Source organism: Sander lucioperca, chromosome 2 (genome assembly GCF_008315115.2).
Source record: "Sander lucioperca isolate FBNREF2018 chromosome 2, SLUC_FBN_1.2, whole genome shotgun sequence".
In the NCBI taxonomy this organism is placed as follows: Eukaryota; Metazoa; Chordata; class Actinopteri; order Perciformes; family Percidae; genus Sander; species Sander lucioperca.
In genome coordinates, this window is record NC_050174.1 from 38577393 (window position 1) to 38592693 (window position 15301).

The 15301-nt window shown below is 40.0% G+C and overlaps 2 protein-coding genes across 3 annotated transcripts in view; both read right to left on the reverse strand.

Moving 5' to 3' along the window:
* si:ch211-251j10.3 (uncharacterized protein LOC799483 homolog) overlaps window positions 1-14675 on the reverse strand; it is a 64992-nt gene extending 50317 nt beyond the window's left edge. Inside the window, exon 1 of one of the 2 annotated variants that reach the window (XM_035997180.1) lies at window positions 13976-14675. In XM_035997180.1, coding sequence (XP_035853073.1) covers window positions 13976-13996 — 21 coding nt within the window. In that variant the 5' untranslated portion in view covers window positions 13997-14675. Of the gene's footprint in view, window positions 1-3214; window positions 3481-13975 lie in introns of those variants that run through there. The other variant, XM_035997179.1, reaches the window with a different exon arrangement.
* Window positions 1642-15301, reverse strand: part of gle1 (GLE1 RNA export mediator) — a 31625-nt gene continuing 17965 nt past the window's right edge. Inside the window, exon 16 of the mRNA XM_031305679.2 lies at window positions 1642-1677. The gene's annotated coding sequence lies outside the window, so the exon portion shown is untranslated. The remainder of the gene's footprint in view (window positions 1678-15301) is intronic.

Here is a 15301-nt window from a genome sequence, read left to right on the forward strand (position 1 = left end):
GATTCTTAGCAAAAACCCCTTTGTTCTTTCAGAAATATGTACTCATTCATGTGTAATTACTTCCACCAACTAATCCAAGTATTCTCGTAAGTGTAGAATCTGACATTCAGAATACATAGGAGCGACTCGCTTGAATGAGGGCCGCCATGTTGCGCCTCCATCTTTAAAATACATTAGCCAAAGAGGGACATACCGCCGGATTTTGCCCTCTTACACCTATTGGCACCGTGACGAATGCCAGGGGGAGATTACTCGCCAGGGAAGCAAAAAAGAGAATTAAAACGATAACGCGACAGGCAAAGCAACAAGACCAAAGTTAATATTGGAGTGGCTGGAACAGCTGCGTGTAAACGATGGAGATACTAAGAGCTAATTTCCGTTTCGGCCACCGTGGGAGGAGGGGCTAGAAAGTAATATTCAGTTGGTTGTCATATACAATTTCACCGCTAGATGGGAGAAATTCTTACACAATGTAGCATTAAGCATCTTCCTCTCTGTTAAACACACACCCACAGTTTGTAACACAGGTTGTCTGTTATAAATGTGTGGTCTCCATGCCCGAGCTGGGATAACCCAGATGACATCACTATGATTTCATCAGACCGGACAAAGCTCCCTCACAGCCACAGATGACTTTATACAAGTGTTTTCACAGCCTGGTGATTTCCCTTTAATGTAATAAAAAACAAATCTTCGTGACTACATGCGTGCCTGGACCTTATTTCAACCATATCACCCAGATGGATCATAACCCAGATGGATCATAACACATACAGGCTGACAGCAGGGAGAGCGAGTGACTTCGTTTGACCCCAGGAGAAGAATTCAGGCCACATGAAACACAATCAGGTGTTGCAGCCGAGAGAGAGAAAGAGAGAGAAAAGCCTCTCGCTGACAGCACAGCAGAGTATCAAATACGATTAAATATTATTCTTAGAGCACAATTCATGCAACAACATGGCCTCAGGTGCTCTACAGATGTGGTGAAAAACATGATCAACAGGCTAATCACACAGGCTGGAAACAACAGGACGTGATTTCAGCTATTATGACAGGATGTTCTTGGCTCTGCAGAAGGTTATAACTTTGCAGTAAATATGTGCTCAGTATTTCCACAGGTGGAGAGCTTCTTTGCGCAGACAACTGCCAAACGGAGCTGCATTCACGAGCTTATTTCTGATGGACGCCATTTTTGCGTCTATGTAACATCATTCTGGCCAATTGGTCTACACTTGAAACTGAATGTCCACATAGATTTTTGAAAGAAAGAAATACTACAGTATAATAGACTACATGGCTAAAAGTATGTGGACACTCAAATATTACACAAAATTAAAGAGGTAAACCATCATTGTGTCTAAAATATTATTGTATGTTGTAGCATTAAGATTTCTCAAAACTTGACCTTAGGGGTCTCCAAAACACTAAAAACAACCCCACATCTACAGTACACGTTTAGCCTTGAAGTGCATTATTATTTAAACTGCTAAAAGATATATTTTTATGGGGAAAAACTGCACATTTTCTGTATTTAAACACTGAATATTAGAGTTATATGAAACGTTCCCAAACATTGCACCACAGATGTGTAAAGTAAGGATTTGTTTTTTGTCATACGGTCAAGAGGGCTCCTTTTTAGTCCAAAATCTATGAACCATCATCATTGATCATCATCATTCAAAAATAGAAGAATTAATGATCTAAAACTGCAAAAAAAAAATTGACAAATAAAACCATTTAAAACAAAGACCTGTTAAAAAAAACAAAAACAAAAAAAACACTTCCATCTCAGATAAAGAGACCGCAGGTTTAATATCAGGCTGTGCCTGATTAAAAAAAAGGGCTACAAATCAACAGTGTTTATTAAAATGTTCACCCACAACAGCAGAAGATCTGTGTTGTTTTCAGGTTCAGGATTCATTAACCAGCTGACACAGGAACACTTTTATTAGGCGCCGTGTGGGATTTTTACAGATACGACCCAACATGTCAAATTATCAAAGGGCACACCCTCCTCTGCAGGGACACGGTTGCCGGGGTGTGAGCGCGCGCAGATTCTCATGCACACGCACGCACGCACGCACGCACGCACGCACGCACGCACACACACACACACACACACACACACATACATGGCAGACTGACGGCTGCATTCACACCAAACACCAAGACCAATTTTTTCTCTTTAGTTGCAAGTAAGAACAATGACAGGTAAACTTGGCAGGTAAACAGATAAAAAAAGAATACCCACGTAAAGCAAACAAACTAAGGTGACAGATTATGAAATCTGAGAGCCAGAAGCAAATCTAGGTAAACACATCCCATCACCTGAGGGCAAACAAGAGTCAAGAGAGAAGGAAAAAATGCAGCAAATTCAGCTGCAAATTACAGTTGGAGTTACAACATGCAGAGCTGACAAGTCCTCAAAAACTGCTCATTAAACTACTAGTGAGTTAATTGGTCGGCATGTGAAATGTCTGGATCAGACCAGATCATTCTTTACACAATAATAAGTCTTACACTGTGAACCACACAAACAATAAACTGCAAATATATTACTGATGCAGACATACAACTTACAACATACAACACTCATGTGCACAAATAAACACAGGCATACGGCTGCAGGCCTGTACAAATACACTGACAAGTATACACAAACATTAAGATCTATAAACACATGCGACACAGGACAAACAAATGTACACACTTACAAATATACACATTTGCTGCTGTATGCAAATAGGGTTATCGACACAAATTAGTATAAATATGTACAAACAGGCAAAAAATGTGCCAAGTGGATACACACACACACACACACACACACACACACACACACACACACACAGGGGTCTTCTTAAATACCTGGATATTATAGTGAAAATATTTAGTGTTTTGTCTGCTAAAACTGCATAGAAATATAAATTTAATGTGATGGGAATGATGGCACAGCACTGATGCAGCCACACACACCAACCTACTTGCAAAACACACACACACACACACACACACACACACACACAGACACTATGAATACTTAAAATGTACTCTGCAGTATACAGTATGTCACTCATATGTGCAGATAAAAACGATAGATAGAATTGGGCATACACACACTTACACACAAACACATACAATTGTATGTACGCTTACAGACACAAACACACACATCCAGCTCTCTGCGGTGTGGCGGCGTGGTATCGGAGCTCACCAGGTCGTCCAGGATGTTGACGGGGAAATCGAACATGCACATCCTAACGGGCTGAGCGAGGGCTCTGTGCAGGCTGAACAGGGACTTGGCTTCCATGCTGCACACCAAACGCAGCTCGAGGCTGCCGCTCGAGCGCTCGCAACAAACATACACCAAGAAAAAATTATTTAAAAAAAAATAAAACAAGAAAAGAAAAATCAAGAAGGAACTCCCCAAGCTGACTGCTCGCTTGCTCTGCCTCTCACCGAAGACTGTGAGGAATCTGTCTCAGAGAGAGAAAAAAAAAGAGGAACCCCTCCACCTCCACCTCCCTCCTCCGCCTCTTTTTCCCAGCCACTAACAAACCCTGCACTCCCCTCGTTTTCCTCCCTCCCTCTTCCTCTTCCTCTTCTCGTCTTTCCTCCTCCTCCTCCAGCCTCCTTCCCTCACCAGGGAACGTCTTAACTGTCAGCAGCTGCTCTCTTGTCTTTCCGTCTTCTGGAGGTATTGCCCAACAGCTCAGCAGCAACACACAGCTGTGATGCCACGACCGCAGTGTGTTGGCTTTCTCTCTTCTTCTCAAACGTTACAGGCTGAAGGGCTCAGACTTGCCACACAACAGCATTCGACTGCCAGACAAAAAAATAAATAAATAATCTCGCCAAATTAAATGCAGCAGGTAAACATAGGGGTTCTGAGTCGCCGTCTTGACTTTCTTCTGCTTCATTATGCTGCAGAGATTTAATCAAGAGAGAAAGACTGGCTAGGTTTTGCTCCTGTAGTGCCAGAATGTCTGTGTGAGCCCATTAAAGATGAAGCAGGGGGACTGCTTCTAAGGCTGATGTATGAACCAGTTCGCATTAATGCTGCTGATAAATGTGGAACTAGATGTTCTGGCAGGTTACTAGCCCTCATTTGAAGATTGTTTTCTTTTGTAAATATCTGTTGGGACGATGAAAACCCTCCAGCGGCTGTTACTCCTGCCTTCCTTTTGAGGGTTATTAAATATTTAGATAGTCAGTGCTGTGGTGTGTTGACCACATGTCAATCAAACAGTGATGTCTGAATTCTTCTTATGAAATGTTGCACTTTAGGTGGCGTTTGCTGGTTTTTTATTGAGTCACAATTAAGTTAATTTACTGTGAATATAACCTGTTTAAGGGAACCCAATGTTTTGATGAGCGGGTCCCAGTTTGTAGTTATGTACTGTGTGAGGACACACATTCACATCAACGAGCATGCGGCTGGTGCACAGACATATTGCTGCAGGGGCTTTCACAATATTCCCCCAAACAGTTGTTGGCGGTAACGTGCCAAGAAACTGTGTGCAATGTGCGGGAATGAAGAAAAGTGCTAGCCACCAAACATGGATGTAAACAATATAGGTTTTAAAGTAGTTCAAAATGCGCTTTGCAAATGTTTCATGAGGAAGGAGAGATCAACTAATTAACAAATACAAATATTTCAGCGATTCCTCTGAAGTCAGCAAACACAAAGTTACTACTAAGTTAATACCCAATGTTCTTCAAAGAACAAGAGCAACAGCTTTCACAGTTTGCTTGAGTTTTATAAATACAAAGTTCTTTTTTTTATGTAGGCTACCGATAAAAAAAAACAACTTACCCAAGATAAGTTCTTGTTTTGATTCAGAGCTATTTTTACATGTCACTATTTAACTGATAATAATGATCATAATGTTAATAATATGTGTATCATTTACAGTTTCCAATGTCATATGCACATTGTTTTGTACAACTAACAATAACTATGTGACAGTTTTTAGGTAAGTCCTGGGCTTGTTGTGTCTAACTTTGGATCAAAATAGCCATATTTTAGTTTGGGTAAAACTGACTTAGGTTTTGAACTGCTGAACCATCAGGTGTTTAGAGCAGTACATGTTAAAGCTTTCAAGATGAATCACTGATGAATGTGAAAATGTCACAGATTGTCACTTTAAATGTGCAGAAGTCTGTAAATGTAAGTGTGAATGTCTGATGGTCTATAATGTTCTGTCAGATGTCCTACCTTTGACAGCTAATCTGACAGCAGATGAGAAATGTTTAGGGTCCAATGGCATTTATTAATTAGCCAGTTAATAGGTTATTTTTCAAGTTATGGCTATGGATTCAATTAATCGCTTAGTTGATCCACAGAAAATTAATTATTAATTATTTTGGCCGGATGTCCGTTACCTTCCTCTTCCTTTGTGTTGGCATTCTAAACTTTGGTGGATTTATGAGGACTATGGTTAACTGCTCCTCAGATCTCTGCAGGGTAAATCCAGACAGCTAGCTAGACTATCTGTCCAATCTGAGTTTTCTGCTGCACGACTAGAACAACCTTTGAACGTACACATGTTCCACCAAAACATGTTCCTTCCCGAGGTTATTTTGCAGAGGCACCGTGGCTCCGTCCGGCGCTTAGCGCTGCCCAAGACGATTGTGTTGCTGTGTGGACTAGCCAGACCCTTCCCTGCAGCGCTGTGGAGGAAGGTCTGGCAATGCGAGACTAACTTTTTACTCATCATTTGACTGTTCCAGCTTCTCAAATGTGAGGATGTGATGCTTTCATAAATGATAGAAAACTGAATATCTTTTGGACAACAATGTAGAGAAAAGAAGAAATTTGTAGACGTCACCTAGGGAAATTAGAACAGGCATTTTTCACTATTTTCTGACATTTTATAGACAAACGTTAATTGATTCATCGAAACGAGCCTCATGCTTAATTTGCGAAGTGGATTGATTCAATTTCATGAGCTATCTTTGCACATCAGCAAACACACTACAATCAGACTCCTGCTGTGTGGAAACTAACCACAGCACATAAAACTGAGGCTTCTGGCTGCATTTAAAGAGAAACTAAACCTTAACAGAACATTTATCTTCACAACTAAATGCATGAATATATTCTCAGCCTACATGAGTTTTTTCTTTTGCTGTGAGTAGGTGAAGGGTTCTCCACAGCAGCAGGAGTCCATCAGAAACACCTTTCCCTCCAACTGGACTTGAACCTGAAGGCCCTAACAGCCTCCTGCAAACTCTCAGAAATACTTCTAGTCAACCTGGTCGTATGTAGGTCACACAGCTTTTAACCTAAATGGCTGAAACCACGAAAGAAAGGAAGTAAGTTTGCTTTGACCTGAAAAAAAAAAAAAAAACAGCTTTAGAGCTGTAAAAGGCTGCGTTTCATCATCGTGCACTAAACTACACTGAGCTCAATTCAAACATCCACGCTGTGTAATTATTAGCTGTGTCTTTGGGGAAATATATTGCCAAATAAAACACAATGGTCCTGCAAAATGAGCAAAGAGCATCGTGCTCACACATTCCTCATTTTAAAGCATCTCTTTCTTTCACTTGGCTGCTAATATTTGCATTTTTACAGGACAGTCTGTCTAAATATGTTAAGTGTTTGCCGGCTCCAAGTCCAGGCTGGCAGTCTTCTTGTGGAATTTAAACGGGGAACAGAGGCAGAATTCAGCCCCGATTCACATGCAAATGATGTTTGACGTCGTACATTTAAAAGTACAGCAGCTAGTGAAGATGAAGTGCTGTTGCTTTCAGAAAGCACAGAGAAATTAAAAGTAGAAGAAGAAGAGGAAGAAGAAAAAGAGAGCGCAGCTGAAGGGAAAAGAGCGAAAGGGCCTGAAAACACCCCTGGGAACTGCTTTCAGATGCAGAGGGCGTCCCACGGCTGAATACTGTAGGAGAGCCGTTGTCATGGAAACAGGGAGGCAAAGCTGGCTCTTCATAGGGCTATATAGGACCAACCCATCCCCTCCCCCTTCACTCCTCCTCCTCCCTTCCTCCTCTACAGATACCCAAGCCAGGACAGGAAGCCAGACTGTAACCTGCAGGTTTGCTTCCTGTGGACAGAGACAGGATGGGCGGTGCAGGTACACAAGAGTTCAGTTCATCATCTGCAGCACGTGAGTTCAAACTGTAAAAGCCACCAGCACTGCTCTCAGTGTGATCTGGTCTGCTTCAATGCTGCTTCAACAAGATGATGAGGTGTTACAGTTTAGGTGTCCACAAGGTGTGACGACATGCAACAGGTGACTAATTATAACGGGATGTAACACAATAATCTGGATGCAGCACAATACAGGGAATCAATCTGTTGAACCGTGCAGCTCTGTGTTTGCTGAGCTCAGATTTTATCTTCATTTTTTAATTAATTTATACTTTTTATTGATCCCCAGTGGGGAAATTACAATTTACACTCCCAACCCAACCCCCTACGGACTAAGCTACTGCCACCCCCCCCCCCATCTTGTGTTTCTGTCACCACAGCTAGTTGCTATTGTTCAACTGTAAAGCTGTTTTACTGGAGAAACCTGCCTCCATGTCTCCAAGTTCAAAAAGTATGTATCATAATGTTATGATACATTAAAAACAAAATTAAATTAATTAAATATGAACCTGCCGATTATTGTCTCTACTAATCATTTGTTCCATAACATGTCAGAAAATAGCACAAAAATACTCCCATTTAAGAGGCTGAAACAAGAGGTTTTACCATTTTCAACTATTAAAAAGCTGAAGAAGAAGAAGGCCTTTATTTATCCCGCGAGGGGAAATTCACAATTTTCACTCTGTTGGCCACACATTGAACACAGGCCTGAATTACAAACATGCTCAGGACCTATACATGCTGAATATACTAATGGAGAGATGTCAGAGTGAGGGGGGCTGCTCTTTAGAGGAGCGTCCTGAGCAGTTGGAGGTTCAGTGCCTTGACTGATATCAGCTCTCTCCAGCTACCAGTCAACACTCAGTACTTCGTTCCGTACGGGGACTTGAACTGGCGACCCTCTGTTCCTAACCCAACTCCCTACGGACTGAGCTACTGCCATCCCCATAGTCTAATGGATTAATTGTTGTCAGCTCTAAAAAGGTTCGTTCTCAGATGTTGTATGATGTATGTTGTATTTTATGAGGCTGTTACGCCTTTAAAAAGTAGGTAAAGGATCAAAATGGTGACAAATGTATTAATACATTCGTGTTTAATCGTAACCCTAAAGATAAAGTTGAGCTGCATATTTGCTAGAGGGAAAGAGCTAAAAAAAACTTTGGCAACTCAAGTGTAAAAAAAAAATAAATAAATGAAAAGATGTAACATTTACTTTGGTGTAACATTTTTGTTGTTAGCAGCAGGATGAACCTTGAGATATTTCCAGTCACACGTTGCCATATAGTCACAAAAACCAAAGGTTTTTGTAAATTGGGTAATGAGGAAATGTTCTCCCTTTACGTTTTAAAAAAATGCTCAGAAAGTCAAAAATTACCACTGAAAGTTAAAATGGATACGATTTTCAAGATTGTGCTGATATATTTGTGCTAAATAGAAGCGATAATGTTGATATCAGTCCCAAGACCAACATTTTATTGTAAAGCCATTATTGCCTGATACTGATAGGATGGCTGATATATTGTGAAACCTAAAATCATAATATGATTGCAGGCAGGCTGCTTTAATCCATGTTTTATTCAAGTGTATTCAGGGAAAATCACATAGAATCCTAGCCTGGAAATCCAGACCCAAATCCAAAAGATTAATAGTCTGGCTACCAGCAGACCAAGCTCAATCTTTTAAGATTGAACATTAGTCTGGTGAGTCTGCTCTGTATTTTCTCCTGCACAAGAGGCGTGATCAACGGGCATAGTTCAAATGACTCTGTACGCAATTGGATAGTCCTTCAACCAATCAGACCAACGAGCCGGGTGACGTAGCAGCGACAGCGGCATCAACGGGTTGCTGTGCTTCGGTGGCCGCTATGTTGAATGTAAACAAAAAGCTGCTTGGTCACTTCTCTATCGTCATCGTGTTAAACCCGCCAATAGCGTGACAGGTGGATAAGCCAGTTTGTGATTGGTCCCCGCAAAATTGTAACGGAAGCAGGATAGATAAACGTACAGGTTTCCAGCCTGAGCTGCAGGGAGAAATCAAATCCCTGGCAGATCGGGCTGGGTTTACCCAGTCTAAAAGATTAAGGGTCTGGCAATGAGTAATGAAAATGGCCCAACTCGAGGGGCGGCACCAAGCATGCATTTGAAAATCTCACTGCATGCAATTGGATAACACTACACCCATTCACAACAATACACGGGGTGACGTATCCATACGCTTAGCTACCAGCGAAGCTAACTGGTAGATTAAACTCTTGCCGTATTTGGTCGGCAAAACAGCAAAAACGTCCCTCTTGCAAAGGAACGATTCGAGCGCCGTCTTCTGTCCCTCTTTTAGATAAAAAAGCCAAGTCTAACTCGTTCATTGTATTGTATTCTGAAACATACATGTGATTCATTTATATTTCAGAGCACAGTTGTCACTGACAGCTTATTTTGTATCATCCTGAACAGGAAAAAACACTTCAAAAACTGAAAGAAATAGATATTAAAAAGCCTGAATGTGCAGCAGCCAGACTTTATGTTTCTAGCCTGCAGAGTCTCTGGATGGAAAACTTTCACTTGACTCAGCATGAACACGCCTGCAACTGATTACAGTGTGTACACACACACACACACACACACACACACACACACACACACACAACAAACTAGCTAAGGATGAACGGAATAAGCAGAGCAAAACAGTCTGACAGTAAAATACTAAGCAACAAGTCGAAATATTACACCGCTCCTGTATTTTGCAACACTGTTCATACAATCTTCCACAGTACAAAAATGCTTTTGACAAGATATTTCAAGGACAGGCCGTTCCTCCATGCACACATAACTAATGCTTCTGAAAAAAGAAGAAGAAGAAAAGGCCCTCGGGACTAAAAGCTGAGAAAATGTCTGACTCTTGTCACATTCCATCAGACAAAGAAGTCAGATATGCTTGGAGTGAAGTCAAGCTTCAAGAACAGAGTGGTTTCTGGAGTGCCGTGCAGAAAATGGGAGCAACAGAAAAGCTCACGGGTTTATCTCCAAATCCTACAATATGGAGGAAAGAAAAGGCAAATAAATGTTTCAAAAGAGGATAAACATCAATAATACCAGCGAGAGGAAACAGGATTTGGGTGGAGGGGGAGAAAAGAAGTATAAGAAAAGGTTGTTTACAGTGAAATCCAGAGCTGGGGTGTGTGTGTGTGTGTGTGTGTGTGTGTGTGTGTGTGTGTGTGTGTGTGAGTGTGTGTGTGTGTTCAAACGGAGGCAGTGGGAAGCCTCACATCCTGAAGCCTCACATCTCACAGTGAAAGCTCAGTGGTGACCTTTGATACTGAATCATCATGTTTACTTGTGTTCCAGCATGACAAATGTTGGTCTCCAAGAAAAAATATATAAAGTTTTGTTTTAAAACTGCATTGTGAAATTTTGCCTTGAAATTATGTAGCTTTATTATTTTCATATTTCAAACTAGCAGGTCTGTGAAGTTTAAAACCAAACAGACAAGCGAAGAAAATATAATGACTAGGAGGACACTCGGAGAGTACAGACCTCCACCAAGGCCATGCACTATCTCACAACGTAAATGCGGTGTTAATCTTTCTATTAGGGAACTCATATTTCCGATTATTCCTACACTACATGAATGCAGCACAAGTGACCTATCTCGCAATGTTAGGGCTCTTGCATACAGCCTGCGTGGCGTGAGCGTGGCGTGAGCGTGGCGTGAGCGTGGCGTGAGCGTGGCGTTTCTGTTGCGTTTCTGTTGCGTGTCAGTTGCGTGGCGTTTTCTATAAGAAACGTGTCTGACACGGCACTGCTGCTGCTAGCCTTGTCTATACACGTTTCCCATAAACATAAACATGCTGTAAATATATACTGATTTGATTACAGCAAAGACAACGTCGGCAGTATTGACGGCAAAATAGGCTACAGAATATTTCGTTCTGCATTGCAAGTGCAATATTTGAAAATCGATAATTCTTTTTTTTTTAATGACATTTATATCTGCATTTATGTCAAAACCTAGAGACTTTCAAAAATGTATTTGTTTCAAAATGACATATAAACATCTTTTTGTATTCTATTTTGCCTGGAAACGCTTCCAACACGCGAAAACTGAGACGTGCGTGTCACGCAGGCAGCGTGCAAGCTCTAACCTGTTGACATGGGAGCCGAAATAAAAACGGACATGCCACGCAGGCAGTGTGCAGGAGCCCTTAACATAGTGAACAATAATTTGTGTGTCTGCCCCATGATTCGGATCAGCTCCAAAATATAAGCGGTTCTTCCTTGGTCCATGCTTTACCCTTCCACCAAGTTTCATGGAAATCAGGCCAGAAGTTTTTTTCCATAATCCTGCTGACAGACAGACAAACCAAGCCGAAAACATGAGTCCAGCTTTCTCTGGATGGAGCTCACGCCCACGCTGACAGTTTCCAGTGGTGGAATGTAACTAAGTACATTTACTCAAGTCATGTACCTAAGTAGTACACATTTGAGGTACTTTAACTTTACTTGAGTCTTTTCTTTTCATGCCACTTTCTACTTATACTACTACTACATTTCAGAGAGAAATATTCTACTTTTTACTCCACTTCATTAATCTGACAGCTTTAGTTACTAGTTACTTCACAAATTAAGAGTTTTTGCACACAGAACACATGTAGTTTATAAAATACAATGTTTTATTATAAATTAAACTGCCCAACAATATAGCGGCCTACAAGTCCAGCTGAAATGATTAGACCATTAAACACGTACAGCCATTTTCCACAGTATTTTTACAGTGTGGTATTAGTACTTTTACTTAAGTAAAGGGTCTGAATACTTCTTCCACCACTGGACAGTTTGTATTTCACTCTCTAGGATTGATTTGTTATTTCCTGTTGACGTGAAGTGACCGAGCTGTGTCTCGAATACAACATCAACTCAGTTCAGCCATCTTGCGATTTAAAAAGCACGCCCATTTCCCTACAGGCCATAAATCCTCTATATAACATCTATATAGTAATCGTAGTGTTAGAAACCGCCTCACAAGATAAATGAAGTGTGAATGGTTACCAGATGATAAACAGAACAGAGAGAAGAAGAAAAACATAGTTCTCACACACAACATCATGTTATTTTATCAGACTTTTCTCAAATCTCAACAGTAATACAAATATGTTATGATGTTATCTTATCGTGTTATGGTTCTGCAAATTGTCTGTCGTCCAAATGAATGATTCTGTGCAAGCTTTAGTTAAAAACTAACAAGTGAAGTTTTTGTTTGACACAAAGAATTTGGCCTTGCAGTGGAACACAGGTCATTGCTTTGAACATCAGTTTGATTATTTTACATGAACTTGCCATACTGTGATACATATAAGAGAAATTAGGCAATATTAGACAACCAAAATCCCAGAGAATATCCCAGCATGCACTGGGCAATATGCAGAGTACACCAACACAAACACATTAACACCAACAGGAACTCCAGATATTCCAGTTCACTTAACCCTCGAGAGCTTCCGGTCTGCAGCTGATAATAACACTAAAGCTGACGAGTCTGAACGCAAGAGGACACCAGTTTTTTTGTAGAAAACGACACCATATTTGTACTCATTGGTAATTTTCCTAATTAACCGATTCATTGTTGGAAATGTTGGGAAATAAAAAACAAATGCTCTTGTTTCCAGAGCCCAAAGTGCCATCTCTCATAGTAATTGCTTATTGTTGTCTGAATAAGCGAGTCAGTTTATAATGATACGACATGGACAAAGCTGCAACTTCTCACACTGTAGAAAATGTTAATTCATTTTCTGTCAATGAATCGACTAATAGTTTCAGCACTATATTTCACACCCTTTTTGGCCTATGCTAATGTATTATTTGATACCACAATGCATGCCTTTACATATTTGTTCACATTGAGTACTACTTACACTTTACTTTCCAGTGAATATACTACATTGTTTTTATTTTAGGGTTGTAACTAACAAATATTTCCATTGTCAATAAATGACCTAGTCCACAAAATGTCATCAGTTGACAGAAAATTAATTGACAAACAAATGTGAGGATGTACATTTTCCAATATGTTCTTAAATAGTTGAGACAAATTATTTTCTATCGATTGACTGTACAAAACAAAAAGATAATGATAAAAGAATTGCGACATGCAGCCCTAATCTTATCCCTAATCTTAGTTATCCCAAATCGTACCTCTAATCGTTTCAAATTTCACTAATTCTCTTGAGCAGATTAAATTCTAATTTAACTGACCTTTTTTGGTCTCTTTTTTGGAAAGTGCTGCTGTAACACCCACGTTTTAACTCAGGATTAAATTGTTTGTTTTACACAAATGCCAAACACTAGTGCTGACACATAAGACATTGATTGACAAAAAAAAAAAAATCATATTGACCCCCCCTGGAACCCTTTGGGGTCCCCAGACCCCACTTTGGGAACCACTGGACTAAACAATTAAAATGATTGGCAGTTGCAGCCTTTTATTGATACTAGACAATAAAAAAATCATTTATAATACTATTATACTGTGTTATACTCCTATAAATAAATAAAAATCACGAAAAAAAATAGCAGCTGGAGACACAGTGGGAGAGAGAGGTTGAATTAAGCAGGGCAGAGAGAGAGAGAGAGAGAGAGAGAGAGAGAGAGAGAGAGAGAGAGAGAGAGAGAGAGAGAGAGCTGGGAGGAAGGTTATGATGGTAAATGTTAAGAGGTATTGATCACCTGAAGAATTAGGCTACTGCACAAATCCTCTGTTTTATCAGATACAAGCTGTGAAAGGAGCTCTAATCAACGCCATAAATACCGAATATGCAAATGACCTCAGGTGTGCATTTTAATTATGAACCCAGTGACCTCACAGATAATTTCTTACCTGTTTTTCCAGCATGATCATTCTCTCGGTATCATGACCTTCATGGAGTCTGTGTACAGGCGAGTTCAGGTTCACCGTCAGGCACACTCTTCCTCTGCCAGCATCTTGTTCTTCACGGAGATGGAATAAACGACAAATCAAAAATAATAATGATGGATTTGAGCTAACTAGCTCTAACGCTGGGAGGCTAGTAGACAGCTACGGTGCTTTTATCCTTGAGAGAAATGTCCTCATTGGCTCCAGCATGTCTCGACATCCATATAAAAAGAAATTAAGGAGTGTTTATTCACGGAGGAAAACACCACATCGGTCAGTAAACGGGGAGAGGAAAAAAAAACAACCAACGACCATCTGAGGGATGGCTAACGTTAGCGTGCTAGCCAGCTAAACCTCAGCGATTATCAGAATTTTATTTGTCTCCTCCTGCCTTCATCCATCGCCGCTCCGCTCCCAGCCAGTCAATAGAATCCAACGGAAAAGTCTCCTTTATCATCGGTTACGGTCACGACTAAATCCGTGCCGTAGCCCAACGACGACATCCCAGTGAGGAGTGGTCGGTCCGGGGGAAGATGTGGCTGATTTGACCAGTGTAACACTGATGCTTAAATGGATGCTGCTGAGGGGAATCTCAATCTCCGCTTTTACTAAGGCAAGACGCTGCCTGCTGCTGCTGCTGCTGCTGCTGCTGCTACGGTCGGAGAAGAGCATCTCAGAACAACGATGCTCCTGAACGCACCACACGACGCGGAGGCGAAACAGACGCTATTGAACACACCCCAATATAATACCCAAAATACATTATTTTATAATAATAATAATAATAATAATAATAATAATAATAATAATAATAATAACAATAATAATAATAATAAACTAACAAGATAAACAAGATATTACATACTTCCTATACATACAACAATGTAGGCAAAACGTATTTAATTAAATAAGAAATAAAGAAAAATAATAAAAAATTACATAAGTTTAATTAGTTATAAAATAATAAAATATATAGAAACTACATATTTTATATACATAAAAATTAAAGAAAAATAATAAAAATACATACTTTTAATTCTAAAAAAGAAAATTAAAATAAACAAATAATACATAATATAAAAATATATTCTTTTTATTCCGTTTATTTTACTATTTTAAAACGGCTGAATTGGATTATATTTATTGATAGATTAATTTACGCCTCACTTTACTGTTGCAGCTGGTAAAGGTGGGGCTAATTTTAAATATGTTAAACACTGCTGAGTAGCTCAATTTATAATATTATAACATGTTTTATTTGTTGATAATATTTTGTAATAATATTCGGAA